The sequence below is a fragment of the Seriola aureovittata genome, chromosome 4, assembly GCF_021018895.1.
Source record: "Seriola aureovittata isolate HTS-2021-v1 ecotype China chromosome 4, ASM2101889v1, whole genome shotgun sequence".
NCBI lineage: Eukaryota > Metazoa > Chordata > Actinopteri > Carangiformes > Carangidae > Seriola > Seriola aureovittata.
The window spans coordinates 20,527,764-20,547,231 of NC_079367.1; the positions used below are offsets into that span (position 1 = coordinate 20,527,764).

Consider the following 19,468-nt stretch of genomic DNA (forward strand, 5'->3'; position numbering starts at 1 on the left):
AGTATCCTTTGTGTAAAGAGAGGCCTCTCACTCTGGGGAAACTCCAGAATGGCATAATTGAAAAGAGGATGAATCATTGAAGACTTTTGAGAAAGAGGATTGTTATTGTTAATACCATAGTATGGACTGATGTTTTCAGAGGGGAGTAGGTGGGTGGGTTTTTATGTATTTGTGGATATAAACATCACACACAATGTTATTTGAGATCATCTGAATTCACAATTTTAAGTATTGCAGAAACTGGATTTAAAGTATCAAAAGTAATTGTGTTATATTCCTTTAGGCCTATATCATAGTTAGGCCTATTACTGATGCATTAGCTGCAGCGAGTATAAGCAGCATTTTAATGTTGTAGCTGTTTGAGGAGGAGCAAATTCTAACTACGTATCATACTGTTTGGTAGATTAATCAATAATAATGCTTCATATTTTGTATATAAAATCTTAAAGCGCTACACACCAATAGTCCAGGCATACAGGTGTTTTCAACAATCTTGCCCAACTGTACATGGCATGTAGCTACAAACTGTGCTTGACTGACATCCCTTCTTACCATTTCAGTTTATTTTGCTGTTTTGCTGCACGTTTTGAGGTTTGCTATCATTCTTATTATTACACAGGAATTGGTGACATAATGAAATTCACAGCAAAGTTCCATTCAAGATTCAACATATAGGTCTAATCAGCCAAAGTAATTGAAAACGCACGTGTGGGTGTGCAGAACCTTTAATTTGCGAAGTAACTAGTAAATACAACCATGCATGGAGTTAAAAGTACATGTCCGTATTTCTCTTAGAAATATAGTGAAATAGAAGTAGTTTATAAAGTAGCATAACATGGTAATACCCAATAGATTACCGGGGCTTTTATTTCGAAGGAAAAACTCTCCGGAAACTCTGAAAGGCGGAAGTAAAATGCGAGACTTTCCCACATGGTGAAAATGGTTGCGAGTGGGGAAAAACAACAGGGCCACAGATCCGGCATATATAAACAGAAAAATAAAGGACACAAACATGGCAAGCACCGGACGAAAGGTGAAATTGAGAGAGAAAACAAAGGTAAGCCATGTTCGATTGTTTTTTAACGGCCTTTGTTAGCTGCGATGTGTTAGCTTGTGGCTGTAGCCACGGCTCTGTAGACACACGTGTTAAGTTTTCCAGTGGAATTAGTTCTGTATAAAATGTGGCTCATGTAAATCGAGTCCTTTTGCACAATGCCCTTTCAGAAATTGCCCGATCGTGTGCCGAGTGTCGGTTGACATTCAAGAAACTGGTGGAGTACACATCTGTCTCCTGTTCACCTATGACCATTTAAAGCGGATGGGACAAATCAGCTGTCCCACATACCACAGGAGAGAAAAAGCAGTTGTCATATAATAGGCGTATAATAGTAGTTTAATTGATGTCAAACTCTGTTGTCATACCTCACAACTTCACATGCCTAAATCATGTATTTTAATATGCTAATAAGTAAATTATGTAAATCATACATCTTGTAGTATAAATTAAATGTCACACAGTACATTAGCACTGCAACCAATACTATGATTTGAAAACAACATACACAAAGGAATGCTTTGACGTGAGTTTTAGTTACTTGCTTGAAATAAAATTACAGACGTTATTTCACTATACAAATCTTGAGTACAGAGGATCCCAATGACCCGTGAGTCTGTACCACAGAAATGAACAGCAGCCAATGAGACAAATCAATGAAAACTATGCAGCGTAAGTTCTATAAAGAGGACCCACTATGACTGTCCATGACTATTTGTCAGACTTGCTGTTGGTTCACAGGGATATGTCTATATACAGAATCTGAACTAATGACCAGTCTTATATCAAGTAAACATGAACTAATGTTCACTTTTGGTAACACAATGTGGAGTTGTTTTTGTTGTTCATTATTTTGCATTAATGGAAACTTCTGCATGACAAAGAAATGTGCACACTGGAATGCAATCCATTTCAGCAATGGCAAACCAAAGTATTATCCACTGAATCAATCCACTTCTATGAGAATCAGAGAAAAAAAAAAAGAACATTAGAAGCTTCTTAAAGTAAAGGCAGTTTTTGTTGCAGGGCTATTGTATTGAATTGCACTGAACTCTACGGGTGTTTTTACTGAATAGCCCATCTAATATGTTTCAAAGCACCAAAGATATTATAGACATTGATCATAACTCCTACTCCTTCTACAGAAGGCTGTCCGCATCTACTGCAGATTTATTGACGACTTATAGCTAGAGCATATGTTTTACCTCAAGGACACATTCAAACATTCAGATATTGAATTATGAAAACATGTACTGTTCCATATGAGCTTCTGGTAATTGAAACCAGCATTTCCGAAGGCAGGCGACAATATAATGCACTACAGGGCCTCTTCTGAGTAGCAAGGTTATGGTTTGTTTTGTCAGGCTAGTTTACAGCACAATTTTAAACTAAGGTCTGCATGCAGATAGTACTGTATTAAATCGTAACAAACATTAATAATATTCCAGGAAACAGCACAAAAGCTAAATCAAGAAGTTGTTAGATAGTTTCTAACATTCTTCAGCAGTTTGTAATTTATATAGTGCAAATAGTTGCTCAATAATAAATATGGCTTTGAAAGTGTGCACCTTCATATATACTGCATATTTGGTTCACTTGTGATTTTGCATGTTGCAACATACAGTCGTAGTAAATCCTTGTGTTCAATTGTTGCACAGGGAGAGTGTCAGTGACCGCTCTTACCAAAAAACAGAGGAAGGAACAAAAGAAGATGGACAGAAGGCACAAAGCCAACCAGCTACGCAGGAATAAGAAAGACATGGTAATATTCTATTTCACATGAATAATAGTTGTCCTTGAATTGCTGATTGGTGCTGAATAGTTTCCATGTGCCTCACCTGTTTAGGTCCTGACAGAGAAGCGACGTCTAGGCAGCAGGGACGGTCCTCCCCATTTGGTAGCTGTGGTGTCTCTCCACGCTGGAGTTGATGCTGGTGCCATTACCAAACTGCTCCGGGGTGAGGGTGCTGGGGGTGTCGTACATCAGGAGCGGTGTGTCAGTGGCATCAGTGACAGTTTTGGGCTGATTCTGCCTCGTTTTAAACAAAGGTTCACCTTTTTAAGCTACAGCACATGTAAGTATCAAACGATATGGAAAGTTGCTTCTTCAAAAACACTGAACTGAAATGAAATAAATTGAATAAGATACAGTTGCATGAATAGCGTTGCAAACCTGTTTTTTTTTTTAAATTAATATATATTTGTGTTTATATTTGGAAATGAAACAGCACATATCCAGTATATATACATAAACTAGACAAAAAAGCACTCGCACCTAAGTGCTGTCTGACACCCTTTCCACTGCTGCAGCCAGGTTGTTCAGAACTTGCCAAAGAAAGTAAGGGCTTGGATATACTAAGGAATTACACAAAAAAAATCAAGGCAAAAAGGTTTGAAAAAAATGTATCCTCCAAAAACTCCAAAAAGCTCAAAACCTTTCAATGGCAGCGTAATTCCTTTTAAAGTTTTTTTCCTGAAGAGCAAGGCAAGGTGGTACTTCATTTAGCCAATCGATTATTCTATATATTCTATTATTACACAGTAAGACAGTCACAGAGACAGTGAAATGAACTTCTCACAGTGCTTTACCCCTAATACAAAGGTTGAGTATGTTGGCATTGGTTCAGTGTAAAATTGGTTAAAATTTGTTGTACAAATTCTTTCTTTGATGAGCATTTTGTTTTCTTCGGACAGCTGAAATGCACTCCCTGCTGGATGTGGCAAGGATTGCAGACAGTCTTGTATTTGTGCTGGACTCTACTGAAGGTTGGGACAGCTATGGAGACTACTGTCTGTCCTGCCTCTTTGCCCAGGGCCTCCCCAGCCATGGTGGGTATATACCTCTACCTCACTGGTAGACTCCACCGGTGACACCAGGACAGACTGCTGTATCAGTAGATTTTGTATTTTTTTCCTTGTGTACACTTTCTAAGCCCTTGTCTTTCTGTCCACGGATTTATCCCATGTAGCACTGGTGTGTCAAGGTGTGACTGATCTCCCTGTGAAGAAGAGGGTGGAGTCCAGGAGAGCTCTGTCAAAGATCACAGAGGTCCGTTTCCCTGATGCCCGTCTCTTCCCTCTGGATTCAGAGCAAGATGCCACTCTACTTCTCAGACACCTGGGCACTCAGAGACAGAGAAAGCTTGGTTTCCGCTCCAGACGTTCCCATCTCTTGGGTCAGCATGTCACTTTTACGCCCAACAGCCCCGCTGAGGGGACAGGTGGTGGGCCCACCGGCCTAGGTACTCTCTGTGTCTCCGGGTATGTCCGTGGCCGCCCTCTACGGGTTGACAGACTGGTGCACATCAGTGGGCACGGAGACTTTCAGCTCAGTCAGATTGATGCGCCATCAGACCCTCTTCCCCTCAACTTAACCCCCAGACCAGCAAAGCCTGGCAAGGGAGGAGACGTTGACATGCTGGTAGGTGTTTTTGGACTCAAAGTTATTGCTTATTTTTTATCGATTAAATTTCTCATATCTCAAATTGCAGTTGTAGAAATTAAATATTTATTTTTATTATTTATAAAGTCTTTGTTCCATAATCTATCATGACAAATGTTTTTTTATAAAGATGTCAAAAATAATAGAATATTATAAAGGTACAAACATTAATGTATGAAGAACAAAGGAACTCACGTATTTACTAAAATAAAGAACTGTCATCAGGAGGGAACCCAGGGTTCTGCAGCAGGTGAAAGGACTCAGGCCTGAGCTTCATCCTGTATAGAAGCTCTTCATCAAGCTAGGCTCCTCTTCTGGCAGGTCCTCCTTCAGACCTGCTCTTCACAACAAATGTACACAAACAAGTGTGACCACTTTGGAGTCATTTAGGCATTAATGAGGTGCTGACGTAATACACCTATGCTTAAAATTGTAATTTTTCAAAAATGGTTGGAGCAAAAATCTCTATTCTGTCTGCACAAACGAATTGAAACAGTCTTTTTCATATCATCATCACATGGGGCGCCTCATGTAGCTGCAATGTTTTCAACAGTGTAAATGCGCAGCCCAACAGGAATAACTAGTAACCATTTAGTTTGGCTTGCAACACTCATTTCACCATGGACATTTAGAAAACATTCACTTTGGTAAACTCAACTGTGGTTCTTGCTCAGCAGGGAGCAGTGCGCAAATTTAAGTTTCAGATTTTCATACTAAAAGAGTGGCTCACTGTAAGATGTCAAATTCAATTCAAGGATGTAAAACTCTCCTCTGCTCTTGAAAATGTTTGCGTCCGTTTACCCAGTCATCTGTGTTCCCACAGGATGGAGATGAAAATGAGGCTCCTGTGCGGGTGCTCATGACAGCAGACCCATCCTGCAGGGAGAGTCTGCAGACTGAGGCTGAGGTGGATCCCATGGACGGAGAGCAGACATGGCCGACTGAAACAGAGCTGCTGGAAGCTGAAGGTGCAGACACAGAAACAGAATTCATTTTTAAATGATACAGTTGGTAAGATGAGGAGACCTGGGAGCCTGCATCAGTGTTGAGGTTGAGGCCTAACTTGCATTAAAGCCGCTGGTTTAGATCAATTTTTTGGGGGAGAAATCCTGCTATACTGAGTACATAGGTGAACTGAACGGAAACAATTGTGTTGAGAACTTTGTACAAATGAAGCTAGTTTACCAGGTGCTGTTGACATTTGCCACACGTTCCTTGATTACAGTTTCATATTACACCATGAGGTGACATCTAGGAATCAGTTTGAAAGATGTTTCTAAAACAGATTTGACGGTGACTTGCAAAAATAAATTGTACATAGCTGCAGTGTCCCCTTCAGTCAGCAAAATGAAAAGTTAAAATGTACACACCTGAGACAACTCCAAATTATGACTGGCAACCACAAATTGGTTGTGTATTAAATTCCTTTCTTGATTAAAATCTGTGTAATTATTAATATTAAAGTGGCTACATACAATTAAGCCTGCCGCAATAAGACAGTAATCTAAATGTTTCTTTGGTGTTTCTCTTTGCTGTTTAGAGGCCAGGAAGAAAAAACGTGTAATGAAGGTTCCCAAAGGAACATCAGACTACCAGGCCTCATGGATTGTTGACGACAATGAGGAGGAGAATGGAGAGACGGATGAAGAGAGCAGTGATGACGATGATGACGACATGATGGATGAGGCCATGGATGGAGAGGATGACGAGAATAACTCTCAGGTACATGTTAAAGTAGAAGTATTTTAAGCCTTTTAGTGGAGACTACAGGAAAGGAAGCAGGGAGATGAAACGGCGCGAGGTCTATGGTCAGCATCTTAACGTCTCAGCTCGTCACACACTCCATCGCCTTCTTTGGAATACTTCATGTCTTTATAGTTTGACAATTAAAATTTCAGCTTCTTGAGACTTCTTGCTTGAGAACAATTTAACCGTGGTGTGTGAGATCAGAATGTGAAGGGAATGGTTCAGTGAAATAATTTCAAGGACAACTGTCAATTCTAATTTAACAGGTCCCAAGCGGACATCTCCTATTCATTTTCTCTAAAACAAATAAAAAATGGTAGAATTAACTACTTCGTTATTAAAGTTGTTGGTGATTAATTTTCATTTTTCCTAATTGATTTATCCATTAATAATTTCAGTAGACGTTCAGCCTGAACACACCGGGCGGGCAGTTTATGCAGCTGCTTGTCATGGCAACAGTCAGTGTAATCTTACGGAGGATGATGGTAATCAGTGGGGAAGCCGTGATGTCTGAGTGTCAGTGGTTCCGGTGCTGGCGCAGTGCATACGTGACCCACGGTCAGTGCACCTCGCGGCTGAGAGGCACTGTTTGTTTTCTCAGTGTCTGTCTCTGGGCTGCAGTGCCAGGCTGTTCACCACAACAATAGTGTTTGGAGCAGGAGTCCCGAGAGAAGCCTCCTGTCTTCCTGTCCCTGTGAAAAGAACTTCCTGTCTGGACGAAGGGAGGGGCAGATCATTTATTTATTTCCAGCGCTGCTTGAAAAGAAGTCAGGGAAACTCTCCTTATGCAACGGGTTCATTACGATCTGTGATTGTTATTAGCATGTGTTTGATGTCAAGGTCAGTGTACAGGAATACATATTTAGAGGAGGGGGTAACAATAGGGAAACGGGTACTTCAAATGATAATGATTATTATTACTGCAGCAGGGATGTTGGAAAGGTTGTGAATCAACCCCATGCTGAGTGCTTTTCCCTCATGTATCTGGCTCCTCCTGTAATTTGCCAGTCATGGGAGCACTGTACTGCATGTCTTCTTTGATGATTCATTTCCTTATACAAACATATTTCCCATGGAAGTTGAATTTCTAGATATTCTAAGTGTGGGTGTCTGGAGGTGCCGGAGGCAGTGGTTTGTTGACACACGGGGAACGGCATAAGATTTAAATATATGCAAATTAAGGAATCCCATAATTTGAATTCTGGCAACGCCTTCTCACATTGACACATATACAGATGCAAATACTACTACGCACGCAAGTCTTCTTAAAACACTGTTCTCATTGTGGCTGGGCCGGTCCTGTTTATGTTTGGCGATTGTACAATTACAATTTCTATACTTAGAATCTCTTTGACTGCGCTCGTGTTCCCAACATGTCCGTCTGGTCATTGTTTGTAAAGGCTGCAGTTTGGAAAATGAGGAGGGAAAAATATGTATAAAATTTGCTTTGTATTGGGGGGAGTGCAGCAACTTTGCTATTCCCTTGCAGTTTTCTATTTATAGTAGAGACACCTGCTCTATGTATGTTTGGATTTGGAATTGTATGTGAATAAGAAGTGAACATTGACATTTTTGGGGGTAATGGTGCAGAGTTTGAACAGTGGACACTACTAGCAGTACTGTGAATAATTTCATTCTTGCCGCTTGTATTTGGTAATGTACTGTATATGTACATAGTATTAAAAATTCCTGAAGTAATGAACCATTAATTGGACCAATGGATGTAATCTCTGTGTGGCACTGTTCTGCTGTTTCTATTGTGTCCCTGAATCTTGTAAGTGTCAATGTAGGCTAGTGCGATCATTTTCAAACCAGATGCTGTGGTTTTTCTGAGGAATCCAGAGAGTCATTCTGGATGCCATTAAAAATAAGTGCAGTCCGTTTACTGTAGGGGATATTCACAAATGAGGGTGCAGTCTGCTCCGTTAAAATGGCCTCTTTTATGGCCACTTAAAGACATCAGACAGCAGTGATCCAGATATGTTTGCAGTCAAAGAATCAGGAGCAGTCTTCTGTCCACAGGACTCGGTGCTACAGTATATTAATACAGATTTGTCCTACACCTTCCCTTCTTAAGGACCTTGGTTCATGTTGTGGTGAAGAAGATGAGGAGGAGGAGGAGGAAGAGGTGTGCTCCACAGAGCGAGCTGGAGCAGATCAGCGCTATGATGAGCACATGGATGAGGCTGCAGAAGAAGAAGGCCTAAAACGCTACCGTGAGGCTCGAGCCAATGAAATGTTTCCAGATGAGGTGGACACACCCCTCGACGCGGCAGCTCGAATCAGGTCAGTTCGTCTTCTTTTATGAAGGATGAGGAACAAATTTACAGGTATTGTGAGTCTAGAGTAGAAGGGAAAACAAATTCTGAGATGATTTTTTCAACACAGTTTGATAATTGCCACATTTGCTCCTGTTGCTTTACTGTGTCTAGGTTTCAGCGCTATAGAGGCCTAAAAAGTTTCCGCTCTTCGCCTTGGGACCCCATGGAAAACTTGCCTCTCAACTACTCGCGCATCTTCCAGTTCCAGAGCTTTGAACGAACTCGCCACCGCATACTGGCTGAGGCTGCAGCAGAGGAAGAGGGAGCCATGGTAAAGAGAGGAAAAAAAAAAAAAAAAGTGACCGTCTTCATTTATTAAATGCACTTCTTTTCCAACTTGTGGCGTCACTGACTCTGCCGCTCCTCTTACTTCAGGTGGGCTGGTATGTTACACTGCACATCACTGATGTGCCTTTTTCAGTGATGGAGAGTGTTCAGTCAGGCAACCCTCTGGTGTTGGTGTCCCTCTTGCCCCACGAACAGAAGGTATGATCCACAGTTCTGACATCTGAAAGCCGTTGTGTCTGATTTCCTAACCGTCATTTTGAAACAAAGTCACACTGACAGTTTTATTGTTATTGACTTTTCTGGCCTCTTTTTTTTTTTTTTTTTTCCCCCACTGGCCACAGATGTCAGTGATGCACGTCTTGGTGAGGAGACACCCCAGCAACACAGAGCCGATCAAATCTAAAGAGGAGCTGGTGTTCCACTGTGGATTTCGGAGGTTCAGGGCCTCTCCCATCTTCTCTCAGCACACCTCAGGTAGAGCACGTAATTCGCCTCGCATGCATGCATTAAAACAACTGGATTTATTGTTACTTCTATTCAAAATATATTAGCAGACAGAATGATTATAGGTGTGAAGGTTGAAACAGATTTAGCTGCAGGGTATACAGTATTAAATGAATACCTGAGCATTGAACTCTGCGCTGCTCTTCTCCAGCTGACAAGCATAAGATGGAGCGTTTCCTCAGGCCAGACGCCCCCACCGTGGTGTCAGTGTACGCTCCCATCACCTTCTCCCCGGCAGGAGTCCTGCTTTTCAAACAAAGGGCGGCTGATGGTGAGATAAAAAAGTCCTGTTTATACTTGAAAATATGTCAATTTCATTAGTGGTCTGGCTGCCTTGATTTTAAACTTCTGACCGTCCAGTCTGACATCTAATTCTTTTATCTAATTACCCTCTTAAGTTAATTCTGTACTGGTATTTGAGCTTGTGTTCTCATTACTGTGTCTTTCTAGGCATCCAGGACCTGGTGGCTACAGGCAGTCTGCTCAGCTGTGACCCTCAGCGTGTTGTGCTGAAGAGGATTGTACTGAGCGGACACCCGTTCAAAATCAACCGGCGCTCTGCTGTCGTCCGTTACATGTTCTTTAACAGGGGTGAGAGGATGTTCTCATACTTTTCTTACTAAGGCTACAGAATATCATATCATGTTTGACTTCTCTGTGGCTTTAATTCATGGTTTACTGCTCCTTTGTTTCTTTCTGTGACAGATGATATCATGTGGTTTAAACCAGTGGAGCTGCGAACAAAGTGGGGTCGGAGAGGCCACATCAAAGAGGTTTTAGGTGAGAAAATTTAAGTCAGCAGCTTCCTTACATATAACCTCAGTTTGTTATCTACTGTGAATTCTGACCGCCTTTTTATTTCCTCAGGAACACACGGTCACATGAAGTGTGTATTTGATAATCAGCTGCGCTCTCAAGACACTGTCCTGATGAATTTGTACAAGAGAGTGTATCCTCGCTGGACGTATGACCCCTATGTGCCCTTGCCTTTGCCTTGGGTCAAGAGAGAGGGCACTGTGGAGATAGACGACTTGGACATGGAATAGTGGAGGGACAACTTGACGATGCGAGAAAGACACATATTAACAAAAATACTTAACAGCAGTGTGGTCACGTCATTTTCACGAAGTGAAGTGTGTATTAAATAAAACTATTTTGATCCAAAGTACCTCCTGTTTGTAGCCTCTAACTTGCTGCTGAGTCTGTTTTGGCCACTAGATGGCAGACATGAATAAGTATTAATAAAGTTTCTTCACTGTTTTGTTGAGCAACACTCACCTTTGTTTGAAATAGGTCAAAAATATGTGAGTGACTACCAGTGAACAAATAGCTGTATGTGTGTGTAGAGTACTTTATGATTAAACAAACATCAAGGGCTGTTACCACAACAGCTGGCAGGTCAATAATAGTTTTTACATTAGTCATATGTCAAGCCCATTACACTGGCAACTCTTTGAAGTCATGCAGATGTGGCTTAAAGCCTGTAGCCACATTAAAATGTACAAACTAGGGCAAAATCATTAGATAATGTTTGTGATATTTGAGGGACTTTAATCACAGAAAAAGAACTCCCAAGTTGTACTTTTAAGCAAAAATTATTTTCCACAATCTCTCAATGAGTGACTTGTGGCCTTTAAGACTTTGACAAATAGCAGCTGTCATGTTCATTTATTTACATAATCTTTTATCACAAACATGCCTCAGTGACTTAACAAAAAAAAAGAGGCTACCAAGACCCAATTAATAACCAGTCTTGGAATAAATGTAATACTGTTGAAACTATTTAAGATGCATGGCACCACCGACATTACATTAGTGTGAGGGCAAGACAAGAAAAACAGCTTCCCTGTACCATAGATATAACTTAAGTGTTCTACCTAAAATTGTATGAACATCTAAAAATAGAAGCACTGATAGTACTTCACCTCCTACTAGCAAAACTCATCCATCCACACACACACACACACACACACACACACACACACACACACACACACACACACACACACACACACACACACACACACACACACACACACACACACACACACACACACAGAAAGCTTTCTCTCTCCACGGTGGTCTCACCCTGACCTGAAGCCTCCTTTTTAGCTCTAGTCAACACACACACTCAGATCGTGACCCCTCCGTTGTTTTCAAACTGAGGCTGAAATGCTCTACAGCTCTGCATCCGTCCCTGCCCCATGCTTTCTTACTTAGGAAAACACTGATTTATGAATTGCAGTATTTATCATAAAACTGAGCTCTTGCATGCTTGCAGCAACATGATTCATCTTGGGGCTCTGTTGGGACTGCACCATAGAGGCATGCCAATATGTCTGGGAAACCAGAAGGTGAAGACTTTGGGATGGAGAGGAGAACATGATCCAAGAAACGAAGGGGAGCAAAAGTTCACTCTGCATTTTTATTTGATTATGGTGGAAAAAGCTGAAGAAAAAAGATAATACAATCGAGAAAGACGAATGTCTCTATTACCCATGGGGGGCAAGCTGGGAGCTCTGGACAGTTTTGTGGTAACACTTAATTTATTTCCAACTTTACTATTTTTTTTACACATATGAAGGCAAGGGCACAGTGATGTGTTGAACACATCTTGTTAAGGCTGAGGGGAGGGGTGTTGTGTGCTCTGCTGGCCAACAGTTCATGGTAAGGGGAGGGGGAATTCAATACCCCCATGATGGAGAATGCTCTTAAAGTAACATGTACAAAAATGGAGCAGAATTTTACATTTTTTCCTGACACTATCAATTTGAAACAGATAAACATTTAGCTGTTTGGGGACCAACTGCGACGTGGTAAGGCTGAATCCAGCCGATAAGTGAAGTGTGTGTTTGGCACAGGCTGCCGTCAGAAGACGTGAACGCTGGTGACTTAGTGCTGTTTGGATCAGGAATGTCTTGTGGTTCCCAGTTCACTGCCACCACACTCAGTTGGCTCCCACTGAAGATATAATGGGTGAGAGATTTTTCCGTTGGATGTGGATAAAGAAACGGAAGGAGAGAAAAGGGGCAGTTAGGGAGTGAGAGATAGGGGAAGAGCCAGTTGATGTTCAGCATGAATAAAACCAGAAGTGGTGGGAGGAAGCAGTCGAAGGAATTCAAAAAAGGGGGACGCATAGAATTTGGAAATTAAAATAAAAAGTTAGTGGGTGAGAGAGAGAGTGAGAGAGAGTGAAATGGAGGAGTGTGAGTCTGAGGCGGTGTGGGCGAGGGAGTAGGAGAGCAAGAGTGGCTGGCGTTTATGGATTGCAGATGTGGCGCTATGGGGTTTTGGCAGGGGCCATGCGCGCCTGAATCCTGCACCGGCTGGGTGGCACCGGGGTGAGAGGGAGGTCACCACACCGCAGCACACAGCCCATAAAACACTGAGAGTAGTGGGGGAAAGGAGAGAGAGAGAGAGAGAAAGAGAGAATAGGCCTCAAATACACACTAGCCCGGGCAGCAGGGGTGAGCAGATCACACTTTAGGTTCAAGCACGCACATACATACCCAAACATCATACATATGTTGAGTAAGGCTAACAATAAAGCCATAGGATGATACATAAAACTTAGCATGCAGTTCAGAGCCGATAGGCTTATCTTAAATTTAACAAGGACGAGCCGTTCATAGACACTTTCCCCAGCCATGACAAATCACACCAACTTCACTGTTAAAAGAAAATTTTCCACTTCTGTACGCATTAATGTTGAATTTATTACAAGTGCTTCTGACAACATTACTAAAGAGAAGCCAGCCAGCCACGTGCAGAGCAAAAGTGTTCAACTGGAGTCTGTTCTCTTAAGTTCATCCACCCACTTGCCTATAAATTCTGCCATTCCTCTTTCCATCCTCATCATTCCTCATTTGTAATGTAATTTACATGTCTTGGTTATTTGTGGAATAGTTTGGACAAGTAACTATTTATACAGACAGACTCACATGTCTGACGGTCGAATATTTAGGAGGTTGGTGTTAAAAAATGGATGTTCAATTTATGAATTCTTTTATTTTGGCTGGAATATGGGAAAAGTGTTAAAAGTAAACCGTCAAACTCACTCAAACACACACACACACACACACACACGCGCGCGCGCGAAGAAAAAGGAAGCCATTATAAACGCTGCAGTTGTAAAACTCGCTGCCTGCAGGAGGTGTGAGTGTTAATAGTTGTAGCAGTTTCTACTTTTCTTGCCTATTGGAATGTAAACTGACATATCTACATCTGCAGATCTTTCGTGTCCTATAGCTGGCACATACCGACATGTACTCATAGATGTAGTACAGGTGTACAGCTCCATCTGTGGAGAATCTGTAGCCTGCTAAATGGGAATGAGAAAAATATCTGAGCGAGTTACTAGTAAGTTCCATTCGGTGCTTTGCATATAAAAACTACAATACAATATTAATTATAATTAGGCGACTAAAAATACAGATTCATGCATAATAGAAACACTTCAGTAAAACACTATTATCTAAAAAATGTATTTGTGCTGATGTTGCAACATAAAACCATGTGACAGCATTAGTATCCAATAGTAAACCAAACTTTTACAGACTTGTGCTTTTGTTAATGTGATGCTTTGTAAAGTTTTGCCGGTTAAAACCCTTTGAGGAACATCTCATGCACTCCCCTGTTTATGTAGATGCTGCCTAACAATACTTTCGTATTAGGTCAGCTCTGTTTTCCCTTTCTTTTGTGATATCCTTCCTTCTCTTGTTCCCCTTTTTCTCCCCCTTAGCCTGGTCCTGACTCCCTGGTTCCTGGGGCCTGGCCAAGGCGTGTGTCCCTGGAGGAGCCGGAGAGGAGATGGAGAGAGGGGGCAGAAAGGGGGTGCAGAGACCGACTCCAAAACCACAGCTGCAGCAGCCTCTCCTCTCCTCTCTCCTCTCCTCTCCTTTCCTCTCCTCTCTCCTCTCCTCTAATGCCTTCCCTCCTTGCCTGGCACACTCCCCAGCTCTGCCATTAATCAGAGCGGAAGGGTATTTTAGTGCATGTGTGTTTGTGTGTGAAGGAGAGAGATGCTGACTGTGTGAGTGGCAAACTGAGTGTTTATGTGTATCTCTGGATGGGTCGGTAGTGATGGTATGGAGACCAGGATCTCACAACATAGCTGGAGAGTTCACCCAGAGAACAAAAGCGGGAGGGAGGGAGGTTGACAGACATAAAGCCTGGTGAGCAGATTGGGACTGCCAATGACTAAAGGAAGAGGTAGACAGATGATCTGCAGAAGTTTTTAGCATCACAGGATGAGACCAAGATATCTAAAGATGGCCCAGACCTTGTTTATAACTATCTGAAATCCCTTTGATCAAGATTCTTTGGACATCTTTGAGAGAAAGGTGTCGCAACAGCAACAGCAACAGCAACAGCAACAGCACCTGCACACAAACATAAACTAAGCACACTAAGCAAACAGTCCATGACCTGACATGTTAACAAATCAAATCAAGGTTCCCTTCAAGGTGTATGCTCTCTTTACGTTCCCTCATCCAGCCCCTGATTATCCAGGTGGGAGTGAAATCCGCAAAGAAAAAAAAAAGGGATAAAATTTCCAACCTGCTCTGCTCTCACCCCCGAACGGGCCTCCCAGAGTGCTTTTCTGCTGACATCACTGCACAGAGACCTGGCAAGCCAATCTCTCCCCTGCTCTACCATTCCCCTCTCCCTGCTTCCTGCCCTGATGATGTCACACACCATATGGTTTTCAGCAGTATCAAGCCGGAAAAGAGATTTAGTCAGCGGAGAGGAGAAGGAGAGAGAAGGAGGAGGGCTGGAACGGGGCACAGGTCGGACACAGAAAACAAAAGGTCCGCTCTTCCCCTTGTGTGTGCTGCGAGTGGAGGGTGGGGAGGGAGGGAGAGGAGTGGGAGGAGGTGAGGGGGCAAAAGGGGAATGGCTGCACTGTGTGAGGCTAATGAGGAGAGACCAGGGAGCAGAGACCGTGCATTGGACGGCCATGTGTTGCACAGACGCCGATTGGACACACAAACACGCATACACAGAGATACCGACATTTAACCAGTCACTGACACCCACACTGTAGTGCAGGAGGAGGCAGGACTAAGCTAACAAGACCATGCTATGTGCATTGCTCAACCCTCTTTCATTCAAAATCAATCAAATTTGAGAAACATATAGTTGATGCAAATTGCATATTAAGGCCAGTATTTGAGCTGCTTTCAATTGCCAGAAATCTAAAGCGCCAACAATTAATAAATTCATATTGTAGAGATGTTGAAGAGATGATCGCACCGATCATTTATACCTGGCTCTGCAGTTTTCCTAGGCTCTGCAGAGCATTTTTGCATCTTTCAGCTCATTGTTTTAGTTTTCTTGCCGGCAGCTTTATTGTTCAGGTTCATTCTCATCTCTGTTTTCAGCTGCAGCAGGTGGGCATTTTCAGCAAAACAGATCACCACTGTACACCGTCTGCCTAGCAACAGCCGGTAGACAAACTCAGTTAGCAACTAGCTGGTGAATACAGTGCAGCCCTTAGCGGCTACAGAGTCAGGTATTTTTCTCAGGAGTTGGCAGACATTAAAAACAGAGCTACCAGGTCGGCAAAAACACGACTCTAAATTCATGTTAATGTTGTGAATAAGCAACTGTTTGCTCACATGTTAATCGCATCGACTTGAAAGGTGATAAAATTGTCATTTTTGTGCTTACAGCTCGTTTCTGTCGCTGTTGTTCAAGCTTTAGTATCACATGATCTTTCTTAATTCCTCAATTTCCTTACTTTCTGTAAAGTGCCCTGAAACAGGAAATTTAAACATCAAGAATCCCATGACAACTTTCCATAAGCTGAAGGAGATTGTGTGATACGATCATAAACCCCAGAGCAGCTACTAAATGGACTCAGTGGTGCGATTGTTTTCTCAGCTTCTTATGGTCTTTTTCATATGTATGGTAGCCCTTGTCCCTTTGGTGTGAAAAATCAACCTTTTCGTTTCACTTGAGTCTAAAATATGACACTATTTTGCATTCAGCATATTCAAAATTAAACAAGTTGCATGAAATGCTTTCACCTATCTTGCCTCCATCAGGGTGGTATATGAAAAGATTCAACCTGCAGAACCCACTGTCAGTTTAAAGGAGTAGCTAAAAGTTTTGGGAAAGCTTTTTTTTGCTTTTAGTTAAATGGGAAGATCAATATCACTCTCATGAGAGTGTTATTGATCTCCTCGTTTAACTCTTGGCAAAAAAAAAAAGCTTTCCCAACACTGAGTGTATTTCCCAAAATGTCAAACTGTTAACATATTTATTAATTTTCTAAAAATCGTTGTACCGTTTTCTGTAAGTTTTATTTTACTTTATATTTCTCTTGTAAATTCACATGGTTAGTTAATAGATTGTTTAGACTGAAACAGGAAACAACCTCATATACGAACCTTATGAAGACAAGATAACCAAAAATGTTTGGGCAGTAAAACATGGTGTGGTATGAGGTTCTCAAAAATAACAAGAAACTATTTTGAATTCATACATGTTTCCCTTTGTGATAAAAAAAAAAAAAAGGATCTGGCTCTAATCATGGCATGATAATCGTCCATCACCAGCAGATGGGTGAACTAGAATAGCGACCCAACGCACACAACAGCTCAGCTCATTCAAATGACATGCCTTGCACGCCTATGCTCTAAAGCTGTCGCAAAACTGCTCATTACAATGAATTAAGAGAGGCCTGTGTGTAAACGTTGAGCCTACTGTTCAATTTTTTGGTGGTGAGGGGAATCTGAAGCTGGAGGGGGGTGTGTCTGGTATGGTGGGGCGGTCACAGCAAGCATCTGGAGATATGTGTGGCCATGTCCACTGGAAAGAAAGACAGAAAGAAAGAAAGAACGGAGAGAGGGATGATTGATGAGAATGAAAGACAGAAGAGAGAGCAAAAAGGCCCTGTGTGAGTAGTTGAGAAAAGTGTGGGACATTACACTCAGATGGTCTGTTCCAAGGTGTTAAGATTACACTTATACTGTCCTGTCTGTTGTCCAGTCCTGCTCCGTCTGCTGGCAGACAGAAACGGAGCAATAATAATGTGATTGCAATATTCCTCACTCAAAACTTAAATTGAAACAAGGCGGTCTGGGCCTTGGAGACATGGTGACCCTGCAACATATCTGCTCACAGATGTCTGAAAAAGTTGGCTACAGCCATTCAGAGTATTCACCCCCTCATTGTGTTTCCATATCCACCAAGCTCCTGCGAGATATATGTCACATGTAAAACCTGCAATGCTCACACTTGGAGAAATGGTGGGAATGGTTGTGTGATTTAGAGGGTGACAGCCGACTGTTAAGGGATTTAGCTGCTCAGCCTGCCTTATCTCCAGCTCTGGTTCCTCACTGAGTGTTGGTCTTTGGGGAAGTAGATCTGGGATGGGCTCCCCGGGTCTGTGTTCAGGACTCGGCTCTCGCAGCTTTAATTGAATCATTGCTTACAACCTGCAATTTGGAGGCTTTTTCAGTTCATTAAAAGTTCAGTGTTTCAGGTTTTGCCGCGCTCCAGATTACGGTATGTTAAATTGTGTTTTGACAGGCTGAAGTTTAATGTCCAGTGCAGGCCTCTGGAGGCTGATTGATTAGCGAGATAAACTCTGTCCGGGAAGACAACAGCTGTACCCAGAGACACACAAAGAACCACAAATTCATTCAACATTACTTTCACAGTATCATACTTAAAAAAGAAGAAGAAAAGACTTCCCTTCTATCAAACATAGGTTACATGCCACTGTTAACCACATCAAAACCTTTTTATTTGCTTTAACCCTATCTACCCTCAGTGCACTGGTGTTTGATATCAGAAAATTTGTTAATAATAGGTTATGATGCTTTTGTAAACTATTCGCACGCCAGGCTTTGACCCTTGACCCCTATAAAGTCAGAAAGGCTTAATAGGGGTCAAGGAAACCTAACATCATTCATATAGTCCACATATGTATAATCCATTAGCTGTATGGAATGGAACCAACACATAAAATATTTCTTCATTTTCAAATAACCCTGGTTACCTTGGAAAAGAAAATGTGCAATACATCAATATTAGTAGACCAATAGATAGAATATAAGAATTCAGTTTTCATCCTGGGACTTGCAGAGTTTAAACACCACCAACAACCATAATGCTAACATTTTTTAAAGAAGTGTAAATTAAAACAGAAAGAATCCAGGAATGTAAAAGACATAGCCTACCTGACAGGCAGCATATGACATCACTACGTGTTTCCCTTGGTGGAAAAACTATTTTGGACCATGAATTGAAACACGCTGTCACATCCTTGATAGAACCTATCTATTCTCCCGCAAAGCTCTGCCTACATCTGTCTGTGAGGTTATCACCAGTTCATCAAGAGCACATGGGAAGTGAGAGACAATACCTTCCTCCACTCCGGCGGGCTCTCGGGGTGGCTCGGATCACCTCACTGAAACAGCAGCACCTTGAACTTGGATAATTTCAAGAGGAAGTGAGAGCCTGCATGCTTTAGATTGTCATCTGCTGTTGTGATCAAAACAAACATGAACAAGCCTCAGACGGGTAAGTGTTTCACTGGATCACATCGGCTGTCTCTTAATGACCTCAGTGATGGTAAAATAATTAGTTTCATCTATTTCTGTCTGCGGTCAATCAAAAGGCCTCAGGATGACTATGGAAAGACTAAAAGTTGGAGGCCTGTCTGACATAATCCGTCCAAATACAGTGGATTAAATGTGAGTTAGAATTAATGTTTATAGAAAGGTAATGACCCCTGCAACCCACAGTGTACAGAAAAAATAAAAATTTACTTTTTCAGAGACACTGAAGCTGATTAGCAACAGTATACACACTCACACTCAGCATTTCTCTGGAGTTGCTTTCTCAGTTACTTTTATGATATAAATTGGAATAACCCAGCCTTGAGTGGCGGTTATAGAAAAAATGACAGTGTGGAGTGCAGCTTATTTACAGACAGTCTAAGACTTTTTATCTTATTCTTAATGATTGGAAGTACTGTAACTAAATACATTTAGTCAAATACTGTACTCATAATTTACTTGAACATTTTAGAGGGAAATATTGTACTTTGTACTCCACTACTTTTATCTGACACCTTTAGTTACTTTTCAAATTAAGACT

At 41.8% G+C, this 19,468-nt stretch overlaps 1 protein-coding gene across 1 annotated transcript; it reads left to right on the forward strand.

The window, feature by feature from the left end:
- The first annotated feature begins 869 nt into the window (after window positions 1–869).
- Window positions 870–10,523, forward strand: tsr1 (TSR1 ribosome maturation factor). The gene is made up of 15 exons (XM_056373433.1): window positions 870–1,057; window positions 2,713–2,816; window positions 2,901–3,129; window positions 3,749–3,883; window positions 4,024–4,475; window positions 5,320–5,464; window positions 6,037–6,218; window positions 8,320–8,528; window positions 8,675–8,834; window positions 8,939–9,049; window positions 9,193–9,325; window positions 9,507–9,626; window positions 9,806–9,946; window positions 10,061–10,135; window positions 10,223–10,523. Exons 1-15 carry the CDS (start codon window positions 931–933, stop codon window positions 10,399–10,401), a joined length of 2,502 nt encoding a protein of 833 aa, XP_056229408.1. The 5' UTR covers window positions 870–930; the 3' UTR covers window positions 10,402–10,523.
- The last annotated feature ends 8,945 nt before the right edge of the window (window positions 10,524–19,468 follow it).